The 15,663-nt window shown below is 50.8% G+C and overlaps 4 protein-coding genes across 4 annotated transcripts; 2 read left to right on the plus strand and 2 right to left on the minus strand.

The window, feature by feature from the left end:
* Positions 1-319: 319 nt before the first annotated feature.
* Positions 320-2,264, plus strand: N7473_010171 (WD40 repeat domain-containing protein; the record flags this gene model as incomplete). Its single annotated transcript, XM_057156110.1, has 2 exons — positions 320-386; positions 439-2,264. 2 exons carry the CDS (start codon positions 320-322, stop codon positions 2,262-2,264), a joined length of 1,893 nt encoding a protein of 630 aa, XP_057004765.1.
* A 724-nt stretch (positions 2,265-2,988) lies between these two features.
* N7473_010172 (transcription initiation factor IIA large subunit) lies at positions 2,989-4,601 on the plus strand (the record flags this gene model as incomplete). The annotated part of the gene is made up of 4 exons (XM_057156111.1): positions 2,989-3,006; positions 3,156-3,257; positions 3,528-4,507; positions 4,562-4,601. 4 exons carry the CDS (start codon positions 2,989-2,991, stop codon positions 4,599-4,601), a joined length of 1,140 nt encoding a protein of 379 aa, XP_057004766.1.
* A 1,547-nt stretch (positions 4,602-6,148) lies between these two features.
* N7473_010173 (zinc-coordinating transcription factor SFP1) lies at positions 6,149-8,091 on the minus strand (the record flags this gene model as incomplete). Its single annotated transcript, XM_057156112.1, has 4 exons — positions 6,149-6,463; positions 6,529-7,588; positions 7,749-7,926; positions 7,983-8,091. 4 exons carry the CDS (start codon positions 8,089-8,091, stop codon positions 6,149-6,151), a joined length of 1,662 nt encoding a protein of 553 aa, XP_057004767.1.
* Positions 8,092-14,288: 6,197 nt separating this feature from the next.
* Positions 14,289-14,591, minus strand: N7473_010174 (uncharacterized protein; the record flags this gene model as incomplete). The annotated part of the gene is made up of 1 exon (XM_057156113.1): positions 14,289-14,591. One exon carries the CDS (start codon positions 14,589-14,591, stop codon positions 14,289-14,291), a length of 303 nt encoding a protein of 100 aa, XP_057004768.1.
* Positions 14,592-15,663: the final 1,072 nt, after the last annotated feature.

A 15,663-nucleotide genomic window follows, 5' to 3' on the forward strand; every position in this document is an offset into this window, starting at 1 on the left:
CCACGGAGGCGATCGGCGCCGAAAAGGGAACTCCCCGGCATGTCATGTGCGGCTGCAACTAAGCTCGATTTGGACTAGCGTATCCGTACCTGAGGTAACGGTTGCCCCGGCGAGACCCTGCCCAGTCCGCAAGTGGAATTCTATTTATTCTACTTTCCATTCTACTCCCCCTCTTTTCCTCACCACATATCCTCTATTCACCACATCATATCCTGCATCGATTCCCATATCTTGCCTTACATATCTCTTCGTGGCTAGTCCCACTGTGACTTGCTTCAATTCCTTACCCAAAATCAAAAAGATCCGATCAGTTCGAGCTATGGCAACTGCTTCGGTCTCTACACCAGTGAAGACCCATCATGGGATCTTTTCCTCCAAGACAGCCGGTGGCCGCATGCCGCTGACTCCCTCCCCCTAATACCCGAGCGACACCCAGAGCATCTGATGAAACCTCGCCATTCACCCCTCAAAAGACAGACGCAGGCTGCGAGAAGCCCAAGTCTATCTATGGCGGTAACCTGTCGTCATACTTTGCCAAGTCATCGGGATCCAAGACCAGCGCAACTACAAAGGCTTCATTTCCGAAGACCTCGGTTCCTAAGACTTCAGTTCCCAAGGCTTCCGTTGCCAAGTCATCTGTAGCCAAGTCATCTCGCACCCACCGCGATTCTCCCAAGTCCAACATTGCACGCACCCGTCATTCACCTAAGCATTTGCAGCTTGGTGTCTCCGATTGGTCTCTGACTGGTACCGGTCCCTCATCCTCTGGCCAAACCCCTTCCAAGGAGCGCACTCGACGGGAGATCACAACTCGGCCTCGCCCTACCAAGACTACCGTCCGCATCTCTCACAATGCTGGAGACCGATTCATTCCTAACCGAACGGCCAGTGAGGGCCTTGTCACAAGTGGTGCCGCCAAGCCTGACGAGAGCCAGCGTCCCAAGACAAGCGGCAGCGAGGGTTCTACTGTTCTGGCCTCTGCTGCCAGCGCCTTCGATATCAGTGGTCGTGCAATTGAGGATGATTTGACCGCTGCTTTGGACAACCTAGGCCTGGATGATAGTGAGCCGCCAAACTATTCCCGCCCCGCACCAGATGCTGTCGCCTACGAGTCATCGTTGGCCAATGCCTGTGGCGTTAACCTCAACACTCGCATTCTGGCATTCAAGCCTCCACCTCCCGAATCATCGAAGCCGATTGATCTGCGTGCCCAGTACAACCGTCCCCTTCGTCCTGCCAAGTCCCAGAATGCTCAATTCCGCCGGCGGGTTCAGACTGCTCCTGAGCGTGTCTTGGATGCACCTGGTCTGTTGGATGACTACTATCTCAACTTGCTTGACTGGAGCTCTGGCAACCAGGTCGCCATCGGTCTCGAGCGCAACGTTTACGTTTGGTCTGCCGAGTCTGGCACGGTCAGCTGCCTTTTGGAGACCTCACCTGACACCTACATCAGCAGTGTGAAATGGAGTGGCGATGGTGCCTACGTTGGCGTTGGTCTCGGAACTGGCGAGGTTCAGATTTGGGACGTCGAGGAGGGTTCCAAGCTCCGCAGCATGTACGGTCATGATTCCCGCGTCGGTGTGATGGGCTGGAACAAGCACACTCTTTCCACTGGTGCTCGTAGTGGTCTCGTGTTCAACCACGATGTTCGCATTGCTGATCACAAGGTTGCTGAGCTCGTTTCTCACACTTCCGAGGTCTGTGGTCTGGAGTGGCGCTCCGATGGTGCTCAGCTTGCTACTGGTGGCAACGACAACCTGGTGAACATCTGGGATGCCCGCTCTCTTAGTGCCCCCAAGTTCACCAAGACTAACCACCGCGCTGCCGTCAAGGCTCTGAGCTGGTGCCCCTGGCAATTGAACCTCCTCGCCACTGGTGGTGGCTCCTACGATCGTCACATCCATTTCTGGAACACCACCACCGGTGCTCGTACCAACAGCATCGACACCGGCTCTCAGGTGACCAGCCTTCGTTGGAGCAACCATTACCGCGAGATCGTTAGCTCTAGCGGCTTCCCCGACAACTCGCTCAGCATCTGGAGCTACCCGACTCTGGTTCGCAACGTCGAGATTCCCGCTCACGAGACTCGTGTTCTGCACAGCAGTCTCAGCCCCGATGGTCAGATTCTGGCTACCGCCGCTGCAGATGAGAGCTTGAAATTCTGGAAGGTGTTTGAGCGCAAGCCTGGTAGCAGCGCTTCTGCTTCCCGCGAGGGTGGTGTTGGTAGCAAGGCCCAGCTGACCAAGTCCATGACGATTCGTTAAATGGTGGCCTTGAGAGAGTCATGAAGTTCTTTTCTTGTGTGTTTTTTAATACCCGGTTTTCATGGTGATCTTCCGCGCATTGATGGGCTGGGGGACATTCATTCAGTTCGGCGTCTCTTGGGATTTCAATTCTCGGCTAATATGAGGGGCGGGAGTTTCTGGTGTTGTATGTACTTGCCATAGGCTGGGTTGTACAAATTGTGACCACTATTACCATTGTAATAATCTCTCATAAATCTCTCCCTTTTATCCCCGTCCTTGCATCTAGTTGCATCTAAGAGCCTCCACCATTTTCTCGGCGGGCACTTTTGGGCGTTGGGGCTCCGCTCTCCTGGTGGATGACTAAGCGTCCGGAGATGGAGACGCTTTTCGACCGCGGAAGTCCAACCTTCACCTTCTCCAACTCATCGGCCAAACTACCCATCCCACCTACCCCTCCATTTACTTGAGCTTGCATTTCTTGCCTGCTCTTTTGTGCATACTGTTCATTCGTTACTTCACAAAGGGCTCTACGGATCGGTAGATCGTCTGAACCCACCCCGTTTCTGAGAGGTGTGATCGACCAGTGCTCCAACGGCCGCTTCCGTTGCGACTCAAGGCCATATCCTCTGGTCGAGTCGCCGGCACCCTGAACCACGCTTTCGGATCCTCTCCTGTTTCTCCTTTGATTCTCCTTCACTGTCATTTCTCCTTTCCTCACACCAAAACCCATCCCTTCGCCGCCATGTCGAACCAGCAAGTGGTAAGTTCCGTCTCGCGACATCCTACCCAACACGGTCGCAACGACCCCCTCTTCTGGTCATCCCAGATTTGCGTATCTTTCATTCGAGGGCGATTTCTCGGCTGTCTTGGAGGCTTCGAATAGTTGGCTGATATCTCTCACTGCCATAGGGCGCGGTATTCGAGAAGGTCATCAAGGACGTCTGCGAGAACTCCCAGGTCGACTTTGAGGAGAGCGGTGTTGACCAGAAGACACTGCTTGATCTGCGCGAGGTAAGTTACAATATCCAGTCTTTCATATGGTGAACTTCGATGGCTTTGGATGTGGTCACTCTGGGGAGGGTCAGCCAAAAGCGGGGGAACCCGAAGTGGTGCGGGAGGCAGTGCTTATGGGAGAACACCGGATTATGAGGCTCCCTTTATATGCCGCCGCCGCTACCCGCCTAAGAGGGGCTTAGGCCGCCAAGCCATCATTCGTCGAAACACCTTGCTCTTATGATGACCCCGTCACCACAATACCCCATTTTAACCACTTATCTATAGACCTGGCAGAAGAAGCTCTCCTCGGTCAACGTTGCTCAGTTCCCCTGGGATCCCCCAGTCCAGCCCATCCCCCAAGCTCCTTTGCCTCCTCAGGCCACCGTCCCATCCAACGCTCCCCGCCCACCTCCTCAGCCTCAACATGTCCCTCCTCCAGTATCTATGCCGCAGCAAGTTCCTGTGCAAGCCCCTGTCCCAGTGGCACCCGTTGCACCACCACCCATGAACGCCCCTAGAATCAAGACAGAGCCCGGCACTAATGGTCCACCCCAAATGCCACCCATGCATCACAACATGCCTGCGAATACGCCAAACCCGCAAATGGCTCGTGACCGCGCTGCAGCTCAATTGACGCAAAGATTTGGTGCCTCCGCTGCCACATCAGTCAGCCAGCTCCAGTCTCAGCCTGCGGGACAACAGCCTTACCCGCAGATGCACCACCCTTCCAATGGCCAGATGCCTCAAATCAAGCAGGAGCATGGCCACTCCTCTATCGGCCCCAGTCAGACCGATGGGGCTGATGACGCACTGGCTGACTGGAAAGCCGAGGTTGCCCGACGCAGAGAAGCCGCCCAGAATGGCCAAGGGGATCATCTTCTCCGTGAGTATCTGAAGCATCAGATGAGCGGGCTGCAGGGTGGCGGCTTGCTTCGTCCTCTGTCTGAGCAGGAATCTTCCATCACAACTGCTCGTCGTGCGGCTCTTGTTGCTCCTCTGGTCCGAGCAAATGCCTCGCAGTCGAACTCTGAATTCCCCAAAGTTCCTGGTCAGTTCGATGGTGTGGACGACGATGTCAAGGAAGAAGCGGACGAGGATGCGATCAACTCGGATCTGGACGACCCCGATGATCTTATCGATCATGAGGCAGAGGCCGATGAGGCCGATGGACAGGTTATGCTTTGCACCTACGACAAGGTCCAGCGCGTCAAGAATAAGTGGAAGTGCACCTTGAAGGATGGCATCTTGACCACCGGTGGCAAGGAGTAAGTCCTCGCATTTCTAATTTCGTGATCTTCTAGTGCTGACTTTATTTCTAGATATGTCTTCCACAAGGGCCAGGGTGAATTTGAGTGGTAAATCACCCTCGTCGCCATCTAGGCCGCGATCTACAGTCTCATGTTCACGAAATCTCTGCGTTCGGTCTGTAATACCTTTTCTTTCCCCTGCGAAGTGCTCTATCCAGCACATGAAAATCATCCCCCTAACACCTTATGTTCTCCCAATGGGTGGTGCAAGCGAAGTCTTCTTTCCTCTTGACGATGATTCTTTTTTTCATGCTCCCCCAAACCCTAACAAGACTGGACCTCGGGTTTTGCCTTATGCTTTTATTTCTTCCATATGAGCATCGACCCGCTCATGGCGCTCACAGTGCAGCGGGGCACGTGGATTTAACACTTCTTCCCCACACCCCTGCTTTTGCACCAGAATAAATTGGCAAATCCTAGCTAGGTTCACTGACCACGAATGGATATTTCTACCAATACTCGTCTTTCCTTTTTACATAACCCAAGAAGAGATTTGTTCTAAGTAGTAAATGCTACTAAGATACGTAACTTCAAGAAGAATATAATATAGCCAAGTGACAAAATTGGGAAGCAATCAAATAATCACAATAGTTGAGAAGCCAAAGTGTATAAAACCATATCTACACGATCCGACGCCAGAGAACCACACTTTTGTTTGTAGTTTCAGTTCCAGTCCCTGTCCGAATTTGCGAGAAACCAGCAGCCAGCCAACAGGGCATAAGAGATAAAGCCCACAGTCAAGACCTTTCTTGAGTAGCAAAACGAAGGGTCAAACAAAATCATCAAGGTTAAAAATAATACTTGATAACCCGTTGAAAGCCTTCGTTCTGATTCAAGCGCAGCCCCCATTATGGGGGTATCTTGCTTCTCGCGGACGCTTGGAAATTTCCGAAGGCGGCCAAGGGAGTAAGTAACGTCAACTGTCTCCCTGTGATTGGAGATTGGAAGAAAGAGACACTCAATCATGAGCATAAGCGTAAACCATAGATGGAATCAAGGTAAAAAAATCAAAAAAGCCAACCCGTGCAAAGAACGCATAACGCAAGCATGCAATAACAGAGAGAAGGGGGAGAAGAACACCGCAGGTATAAACACACTCAATTCCCATTTCTCCTCGGCCTGGGTTCCCAGCCATGTCAAGGAGACAAAAACGAACCAGGTCCTCTATACAGACAAACAGACAAAGACAAGCAATGACTCTTGCTGAGGTAAGTCTTGATCGCTCGGGTGTGGACAGCTCTATTACCAGGTTACCTTTTCCCGGGTAGATGGGAAGGAAGGTGGTAACTGGAAACGGCGAGAAGGATATCGAGCAAAGGAAAGAAAAAAACGAGAAGAAAAGATTGAACCAGTGGCATCAGGGTACTCAACCCAAAACAACAGGACATAAAGGTCAAATCCCAGGTCAATAAAAAAGAAAACTCCATAGTCACCGAACCAATTCATGACATCGTGTTTGGGAGATGCCCCAAAAACAGCGCGGGGAAGAACGCCTCTCAGCCGCATCGATTATTTGCATCAAAGAATCGCTGGGTATTATTTGTATGGACAAGCAAGGACAGGGGGAGATTATGTATTCTCGATGAACCCATCACACGCTTACAGAAGACCCTCCTCGCCGATACCGGGGAGGCCAGCTCCTGCAACGTTAATGTTCTGTCCCTGCATGACGCCACCGCCGAGATTCAGGTTGCGGCCTGCTGCAAGCTGGAAATCCGGGTTGCAAGGGGGCGAGTGCGATTTGTGATATTTCAGGCCGTTAAGATTCTTATAGCGCTTGCCGCAAACTTCACAGCGGTACGGCTTCTCCTTCTCCATACCCAGGGTACCAGGGTAAGGTGTTGAAGTCTCCGGATTGACAATCGAGAAGGTTCCATCGGCGTTATCGTGGAGCTGTTGGTTATTGTGGCCGTGCTAGAGCGAGGAAAAGGAAGAATGTTAGAGGGTGAAATCATAAGGGGTTGTTCGCGTATACTCACAGCCTTGTGATACTTTAGACCATTCTGGTTCTTATATGCCTTCTCACAACCAATGACAGGGCAACGGAACGGCTTGGGCTCCTCATTCGGAAGGATAGATGTGGTGTCAGGAACACCCGCCAGAAGCTGCTGTTCCCGAATCCGCCGAGCAATATCACTGTTGGGGCCATATTGGGCTCCGCTGAGCTTGAAGTGAGCATTGGGAGTGCCCATGCCACCATTTGGGCTGAACAGCCGCTTGGCCGGCTCGTCGATGCACAGGTCGACCATATCATTATTACCAGGGTAGCGTCCATATTGGACCTGGTTCTGGCCCATCATATTTTGCTGCATAGTGAGATCGCCAAATCCGCCTACCACGCTCTCATCGATCTCAGCTGGAGTTCCAGGCCCAGACGAGTCGGGGGTATTTCGGAACTGCGAATTCTGAAGCGGATTGGCCATCAGAGTTGGGGTATTGACGGAGGAGACGGTAGGATTGTTCGACAGGGAAAGTGGGCGTGCAGAACCGATAGGAGTACCGGGCTGAGAAGGGGTATTGAAGCCCTGATGGCTAGGAAGCATGCCCAGATTTAATTGCGAACCTTGGTTGGAGTTGCCAAATCCGCCTTGACCACCTTCGCGTAACTGGGGGGAAAAGAGCTGGGAAGTTGCAGCATCCGCGTCGCCCATCGGGTCGTCCAACTCCATGTCATCCATCGTGTCCAGATCCACGTGCTGTAATGCAGAGGGGGGTTGGCCCATCTTCCGTTGCATGTCGAGGGTGCGGTCGGGCTGTAGGCCACGCCCTTGATTGCCATGTTGCTGGCTCTGTTGCTGTGCGATCGCGGCGGCTGCCATGGCAGCCCGGTTTTCACCCTGGCTCGGGCGATGTCCTTGGTTGGGCGACTTGGTCGCATGGGCTTCCTCGTAATGTTGTAATAGGTCATGGAGCGTCGGTAACGTCACACCGCAGCAGGAAAAGTCCCGCATGAAGTTGGCCTCCAGCTTCGGCAGATATGAGGAAGAGTGGAAAGAAGGCGACTGGAAGGTAAATGGAGAGGTGCCGGTCATGATGATACTGTGGGGAAATTTCCTTGGTCAGTCTTCTGATGCCGTGAAACGATCAAGCAAAGCACAGAGGTCGTTTGGAAGGGCCAGGAGGAGGAGTCATTTGCCTCCGCACGCCCTGTGCTCCTCTTCTCTTGATCTATTCTTCTCATGGGGTTTCCGCCACTCACTCATCACGAATCCAGCTTCCTACAGACACGCCACCCCAGCTCATACCGCCCACCAAGCTTCCTGCGAGGGATTCCCGGCGGCCCTTGTCACGAGCAGATCCCGACATGGAGATCGGCTTTGTCCCATTTCCCCATTGTACATTAGCGGCACCGATCGAGTCCTTGCGAGGCGGGGGGCCTTGAACATCCCCAGCCCACCGCTCGGGTGGTGCGATATACTCCCTGTGCGCTCACCAGTACCAGCTCTCTGGAGGGCCGAAGTGAGATTCGAGGCCTGTTGCCCCGGTGGTGAGACCGAGGTCGACTGTCGAGTGGTGATGTCAATGGGAGCGGCGCCTGTCATCGTGATGGAGGGGAAAGTAAGCGCCGACGAGGATGATATAGTTTTGAATCGATTTAGATATCCCGGGTGTTCTGGGATAGTGAAAGAAGCAAAAAAAAAAAGGTCCCGTAACCTTTTTTTCTGGAAGGTCTCTAGAGATGCTAGTTCCCTGTCCGGTCCTGCGCGAAGCCAAAGCACGCCAGACCCGAGGGGTTTTAAGGGACAGGGTTGATAGGAAAGGTCCCGTGTTGAAGCGCGAACGAAAGTCACCGTGGAGTGTTGAGAAGGATGAGAATGCGACAGGAGAGCAAGTCTCGTCCCAGTGCCCCTCGATGGATGTGGACTTTTAGGTGAATGGCGGTTTTGGGCGGGTTCGAGAGTCCACCCTCGGATGATGTCCCACTCTTGGTGCTGGGACCCAGCGAATCGCCTTTCTCTTGGGCGCAGTAGTGGCGATGGAAGCGCTGGTCTTTCTGTTCAAAAGTTCGGATACCGCGTGTCGTAGAGACGAGAGATGGAAATGCTCAGAGGTGAGTATATCTCCTTTTTTTTTAGTCCTGATTCTAGATAAGAGAGGGATAGAGAGAGGAGGTAGGGCCCTCTTTCGAGTCCTAGCGGGACTGCGATGGAGGCAACCCTGCCGCTTTGGGGTTGGCGCCGTTACCGTATTACCAGAGGCACGTGATGCAGTGCAAACGGGGGGACAGTCAGAGGAAGATACATGAAAAGTAACATATTAATTCGCTAAACTAACTGGAGCCCAATTGAGCTGAAGTATTCTATGTAGCTGGAGCTAGTTGCCAAAAGATACATATCAACTCTACAAACTGTTTCAAGGCCATTATCACAACAATCGCACTTCTACTTGATATCTGTATAGATGCAACGATGACGGGGGGTCCGACGCCGATCTAATGATGATGCCACGACACACCGCTTGCAGAGTCCAGCGGAGGGACGTCATGATCGGTAATGGGCTGTACAGGCCTGAAACACGGACCTCGAGACTAGCGTAACTTTGGTATATTTAGGTATATCGTGGTATGATGAGGTATTTTATAGCATGCGTCTTGGTATACTTTGGTATCGATCAGGAGAGATCAACATGGTCAACTGGGGTATGTTCTGTGTATTATTCCCTTCCGTTCACGCGGCTAACGGTATTAAATGACTAATGGCTCCTTGGCTGATGATGCGCTCTTGAGCTCAATTCCGATTCATGTTTACGTTTCCGACCTTCCCTTCCAGCCTCCAACCTGCTAATTATTGGACTCATTCATGCTGAGCTGAAGCTATCTGACACACTAATCCAGTCATTGTGTCCACTACTGACTGGATCCTCAAATAACCCATCCGAGGGGGGGGGAAGATTTTCATGATGTTTGACTGTTCTTGCCGACGCCGCGGGCCTAATGTGGAGCGGGTCGACCAATACACCCAGCGAATCTTCGTTCTGATCGGAACACCGTCGCCCATGGTTCATCGTGAAGAGAGTCAGGACTCCACTGCTTCCTTCTTGCCGGTTGTCCCTTGGAGACTAAGGAGACATGTCGGGCACTCGGGGTATCTACTGATCGAGGACAATGAAAGTTACCCGCTGCGCCAGAGCATCGGATAACCGATCATTTACAGCATGCAGACTAGGATCAAGCTCTCTTTCTTCGAATGACCCGAGTAGATCTGGGGTCCCATCTGCAAGGGGCAAGATCATTTGGTGGTGGCGATTTCCCGCTCAGCCGAGGCCACTACTGGTCACCAACGGACTCCATTGGGCTCCGCGGTCTTCAGTGAAGTGTATGGCGTCCATCACCCCTACTACAGTACTACATTCTATAACAGAGATCCGCTATGTTGCCGCTGAAGCTGAGCAGTTGGTCACCTGCCCCCTTTTTTACTCCAGTTTCGCCATGTTAAGGGGCAATAATGTGACACTTCTCCGTCACATACACACTATCGTACGAAACTCTGAAATACAGGATCCCCAAACTCCTCATACATTGGGCTCTGTGGATCGGCAAATGGTCCTAAACGTGCTCTTTCCATTGTCCCAAGTCCCAAGTTATTATAGTCCAATACATACTCCAATACCCCAACCCAAAGTTTCAGTCGGGAAGCGACGGGTCTTGGCTTTGGCGCTAGAAACGCGGCAGAAGCATTCGGTCGGGCTTCCATCAATTAGCGTTGCCCGGAGTCTTCATGCCCTATGGGAGGGACGCGACCACACCGCCCCGCCTGGGCTCTAAATTGGACCCCTCGGACAAGGTTGTCTTCTCTGTATTATTTACCATGGGTACGGAGTACGGTGTACTCCGTACAGAGTACGGAATTACGGAATACACTCCAATGTGGTCCTCCGATCGTCCTGCCATGATAAAAGTGGCGCCCGCTTACTCCGTCTCGAGCAGATCACTATGTACTGTATCCTCAAATTCTACTGCAGGTAACCTCAATTTTACATATCTTTGGACGCCGAAAGCAACATGGTCTGCACTCTCCATCTCAACCTCAAAAAAGGTTTCCCTGCCGCGTGTGTTTCCCCACGGAAGTTAGTCGGGTTTGCTCGATCTGGCACGAGGGTGTTTCAGCAGTCGATCCCCATAATATTAATAACTTGAAGAAGACACTCTGGCAATATCCAAAGGACAACAAACAATGCTTTTGTGTACCGCCAACTACACCCAGAAGTCATAGACTGACTCAGTTTCCTAACTTTGCACTCGCCGTCTCAATTTGCCCCTGACACGGCCAAATCTCCCCAGTTAGAGTCCAGTCACATACTCCGTACATGCCACAGTAGTCCCTCCTAACCATTCACTACCCCTCCATTCCAAACCGCCGCAGTGGGACAGCCATCGCAGATCAACCACCGATGCACCCTATACTTGACTGTATTATTGATTGTAAACGGGGATCTTCCAGATATACAGACGATCTCCTTTTGGTCAACGTTCCTTTTCGCTAGGTTGCAACATTAGTTCCTATAGTGGGGGTCACTGTATACACTGTACACAGATAGATACAGAGTACTGTACTCCATACGGCCCTCATTTTAGCATTAAAGCTTCACATGTGATAGACACTAGCGTCATAGACTGTCTCATAGAGTCACAACAGCACACCAACGACCCTAGCTTAGAAACCGCTAGCGTGTCAAACTAGCTTGGTAGGGCACATGACCCTGTACGAAATAGCGGTAGCGCGCTGACCGCTAGCTTGAAGATTTCACGGGGTACGGAGTACGGAATACTCGGGGGTGTACGGAGTAAACATCGGTCGATTTCAAGTCCACCACAATCATTATTAGCGGTGAACATCGGCTTTTCTTTGGTGTTTAATGTCAAGACTCAATTGGTAGTTCTGATTCTGATCAATCCCGCCATTCTTGGCGTACAAGCTTGCATGCTCATGTATTATTATGATCATATCCGGTCCGCTATCGACGATTCCATCTGTGCAGCTAGCTCAGATGCACGATACGATGCGGCTTTCTAGATTTTACACCCCCGCATCAGTCATTCGACATCGCCTTGTTCACCTGACCAGTGTCTAGACTACAACCACTTGATCTTGTCCCCGGGCCTGCCCGAGTGAAAGGTGCCCCCGCATTGCGGCTTTCGTCCATTTGCGGGGAATGCGGAGAATGAACTTATTTTGAGTCAATCTAGGAATCTAGGAGTAACTAAGATTTAATTTTAGTTGGTCTCGTGACAGGGATAGCTTGGGGACTACATGCTTGCTTCTTCTCTGGCTAAAGCACGTGAATCGCCTAATTAGGATGCTTTTGTGGATGCCTTTCAGAATCGCACACGTCTCACGAGCCGCTAAAAACGAAAGTCGGGATGACTCAAAAAGGGCTTTCAAATTAACACAGACAATATATTGGCCACATGGTGCTGCTTGGCGTATATAGATAAGAGAAAAGGCAATCATAGCATAGAAGCTTGATATCTCGAATGAGCTGTGTTGACAACTGGCAAAATCACCAGACAGAGTTTCGACCAGACTATCAATGTGATACCTCGCTATCAATAAATGATCAAAGCACTCAGATGGCGGGAGTAGTGATTCCCTCCACTCCTTCTGGTAGTTGCACGACATGCTAAATGGTAAACTGACAGAAAGTTATGCTGTAACCATTTCGTACAAGGTCATGAATGTCTTTGTGGGAGGATCGACCTATCAGATATCTACTACGATTTCGAAATCAGTCCACGAGAATAGATAAGGGTAACGACTGCTGTTACTCATTTAGGTGCCTGGGTTAGACCCGAACCCACGAAAGTTGAAGCCCTCTTTCTCACGGGCTTCGACAATTCATATATTCTTATCTTTCAGATTTATTGCAGCTTTGATCCAATATTTGCCCTTTAGCGCTTCTAATTAGCAATAGCATCTATGCATGGAATGAAACGAACATTTTCCTTGCACCGATTAGAGAGTTCCCCGATTTCTTATTGTTCTTTCCAGGCCCCATCTTATACTAGACCTGACTGTATCGATGGTTGCTAGAAAGAGAAAATAGGCTTTCTTCGGCATAACTCTATTTCTCTCATAAAAAGAGAATTATATATTTCATGTAGTAATCATAACAATAACTGGCTGGTAGTACCTCCGTCTAAGAACAGAGCCAATCACGAAGAAGGTCGACACGGCGTCAAGCTGTACTTCACTCTGGGCCACGTAAGACATTCCATTTAATCGGGTCGATTCTTATCATATACCGATGACTGATGAACTTGTTCAGGTCCTGAGGTCATGGTTCATCGAGAACTATCTCGCTAGAATTCGACTTAGGAAACATGGAAAATAACCCTACCTTAAGGATGACAGACTATGTCAGTTTTCTATAGAATACCCAAATCATGCCTACACGAAAGTGCAGTCATTGGTTCAAGAATCTATCGCAAGGCCGCGGAGAATAGTAGAACACATGGCCACAACAGGTTAGGCTATCAGCTTCGGCTAAATAGATATACCCGCGAGCCTGATTAGAGTATCGATTTCACAATCCATATCCGCGATGCAAACATCACCCTGCTTCACCGAGTACCGATCTAGGTATAAGTTGACACAAAAAGGTTTCACAATCTCAAGCCGCCAGATTGCCGCCATAGCTACAAGATATAACTGGATGAAGCCATCACGCCACGCATGAAAAGATTGCAATATTCACCGAGATCATCGATCGAGCCAAATATGGTTATCATAACTCCAGATCTTCACCGGGAATGCGGGGTGGATTTACTTACTTCGGAGGGGGGAGGGGATACCCCATCTCCCGTCTAACTCCACCGCGATCTCACCGGGGCGACCAACACAGATTTAGCCCCAGCAAAATGTCAGCAGCCAGTCCAAGTTAAAAGTGTTGTCCAATCCCACGAATAGAAACACCAACGTGTATTTAGGCAGAGTGGTCGCCTAAGACGGAGTTAAGAAAAAAGCAAAGAACACGGAGGCTTAGATGGCAAAACAGCATTGTCCACATCACAACTGCACAATTTGTAGAAAGCATATCTTGGCAATATTGCCATTAAGGGATTTGGTGTTCGCTACGGATACACAACTGCAGACTGCAGTCAGCCTGTACAACATGATGAACATGATCCGCGAGGCGCAGGGACAGCCAAGACGGGTCTATCAAACTGCACAAGGCTTGGCGGATCAGCAATCGCCCTTGGCGCGTACTTGGCAGGCATCCAGGAGGGCATCTCCCTCGCATCCAGTGGGCTTATTAATTTCTGGGCACTGATAAGAAATGGTTGGGTTGGGCAGGGGTGCCTTGTTTGGACTGTACGTACGTCTTAATGAGAGAGATAGAAGGAGTGATTGGTAGAATGATATGTTTGTATTGCAGTCTGATTGATTGCGTTGCAACCTCGCCCGCTGGGGCTTTGGTATGTAGTCCCTAAGAGATAAGGAAAAGAAAAAAAAAAAAAAAGAAAAACCCAGATCAGATAGCGCCTCCAACACCCTTGTTGTGCTTTTCCATCCTATTGGTTTGTCCAGAAGGGGATGGGTTCAATGTCTAGAGGCAAGGTGTCGATGTCTCTTGGGTTGAGCCAAATCCACGATGAATAAACCGAGATGATCGCTAGGTCATAAGATAAAACCAAAATGCGTCGGTCGCTGGTATCATGTTGATGAAACAACTGTCATGAAAAATGGAACGGGAAAAAAAAAAAAGCGAAAACAAAAACGGCCAAGTGAGATTCAATCAATCACTGGGAAGCACGGCGACCCTTGGTGTGGCCGAGGAAGAGGAAGCCACTAGGCAGGGTGGCAGCATCCTCGTCGATCTGCGAGGCCTCGGATGAAGTGGAAGACGAGCTGTTGGAGCGGTGCAACTCCTGCTCGTGCTCGACAGTGGCAGACTCAGTCACGGCCTGCTCATCGTAGACACGAGAGTCAGGGCCGGACTCGGTGGGAGACAAGACGAGGAACTTGTGGCTCGGGTCGAAGGGGGCCGAGCTAGTGGCCGAGAGGACAAGGAACTGACGGGGAGGGGGAATCTTGAAAAACATTTTGAGAAAGAGACTTTTGGATCACTTCGGCGATGTTTTGAGTGGAAGATTAGTGTGTGTGGGTTGTGTGCCGGATGAGAGTTGAGCCAAAAGCGGTTATAAATGGCTGAGCGCGGGGCAGGAGATTTGCACGAGATGGACACTTTTAGTCGAGGAAGAGAGAGAGGGTGTGTGTGTGAGGGAGAGAGGGAGAGATAGATTAAAACACTTGACCTGGCGGGTGAAATCGGTCAGACTTTATAGTCCAGAATCGCAACGGAGCCAAGAGATGGCGAAGGAACCTTGGAGAGTGAGGGGCATTCCGGTATCAAAGACAAGCCCGTCGATCCAGCACATCGTGCATCTCAGCCGAACAGTCAGTGGATACCCGACTAAGGTCACGTAGTCAGCCAGGTAAGCCTCCCCGCGATTATCGCTGATAATTTGGTATAGCACAAGGCCGGGAAAGTGGATAGGACAGAAGAGAGGACTGGATAGCCTGCCCCAATTATCGACATGATTGCCCAATCCGGTACATCCTAAACACTTCACATGTCTTGGCCCGAAAAAGGGGGGGGACAGACACTTCTCCTTCTTAGCCAAGACGTCACTATTGGAATCATTAACACGATCTACCCTCTTTGTTTTCCAATTCTTTTGACTTCGCCTTTCTTGGCTTTGATGATTTGGTATTCTGGGGTCGGTCTAGCCTGGCCGCCACTCCTTCACTCATTCCCAGCGGGCCATGGCAGTTATGCGTCTCTCTTGGCAGAAAAAGCCAGCAAATCTCAAATCTGTTGCACTTTCTGATCGTTGTGGTAGTGGAAAAACTTGCCAATTGCGTAATCTGTTTGAGCCATTAGTGTGGACTCTGTGGAGTAGTAATCATGGTCAGTTCGACTGTTAGTAAGGTTATTGTCTTCCCCTTTTCGTTCGGCGGGTCCGTTTCAAACCGCAAGTCCAGTCAACCTCGGAAGATCCGCAGCCAGGATGAGGGGGGAGCCAAGGCAGCCCCAGAAAAAAACAGAAGACCCCATAACTAGTTAACCGCTCCCCATTCCAGCGTGCGAGAGCACTGCCATTTCACAGGCGG

This window comes from Penicillium subrubescens (assembly GCF_028828155.1).
Source record: "Penicillium subrubescens strain IBT 31985 chromosome Unknown utg000007l_segment0_segment0, whole genome shotgun sequence".
Classification (NCBI taxonomy): domain Eukaryota; kingdom Fungi; phylum Ascomycota; class Eurotiomycetes; order Eurotiales; family Aspergillaceae; genus Penicillium; species Penicillium subrubescens.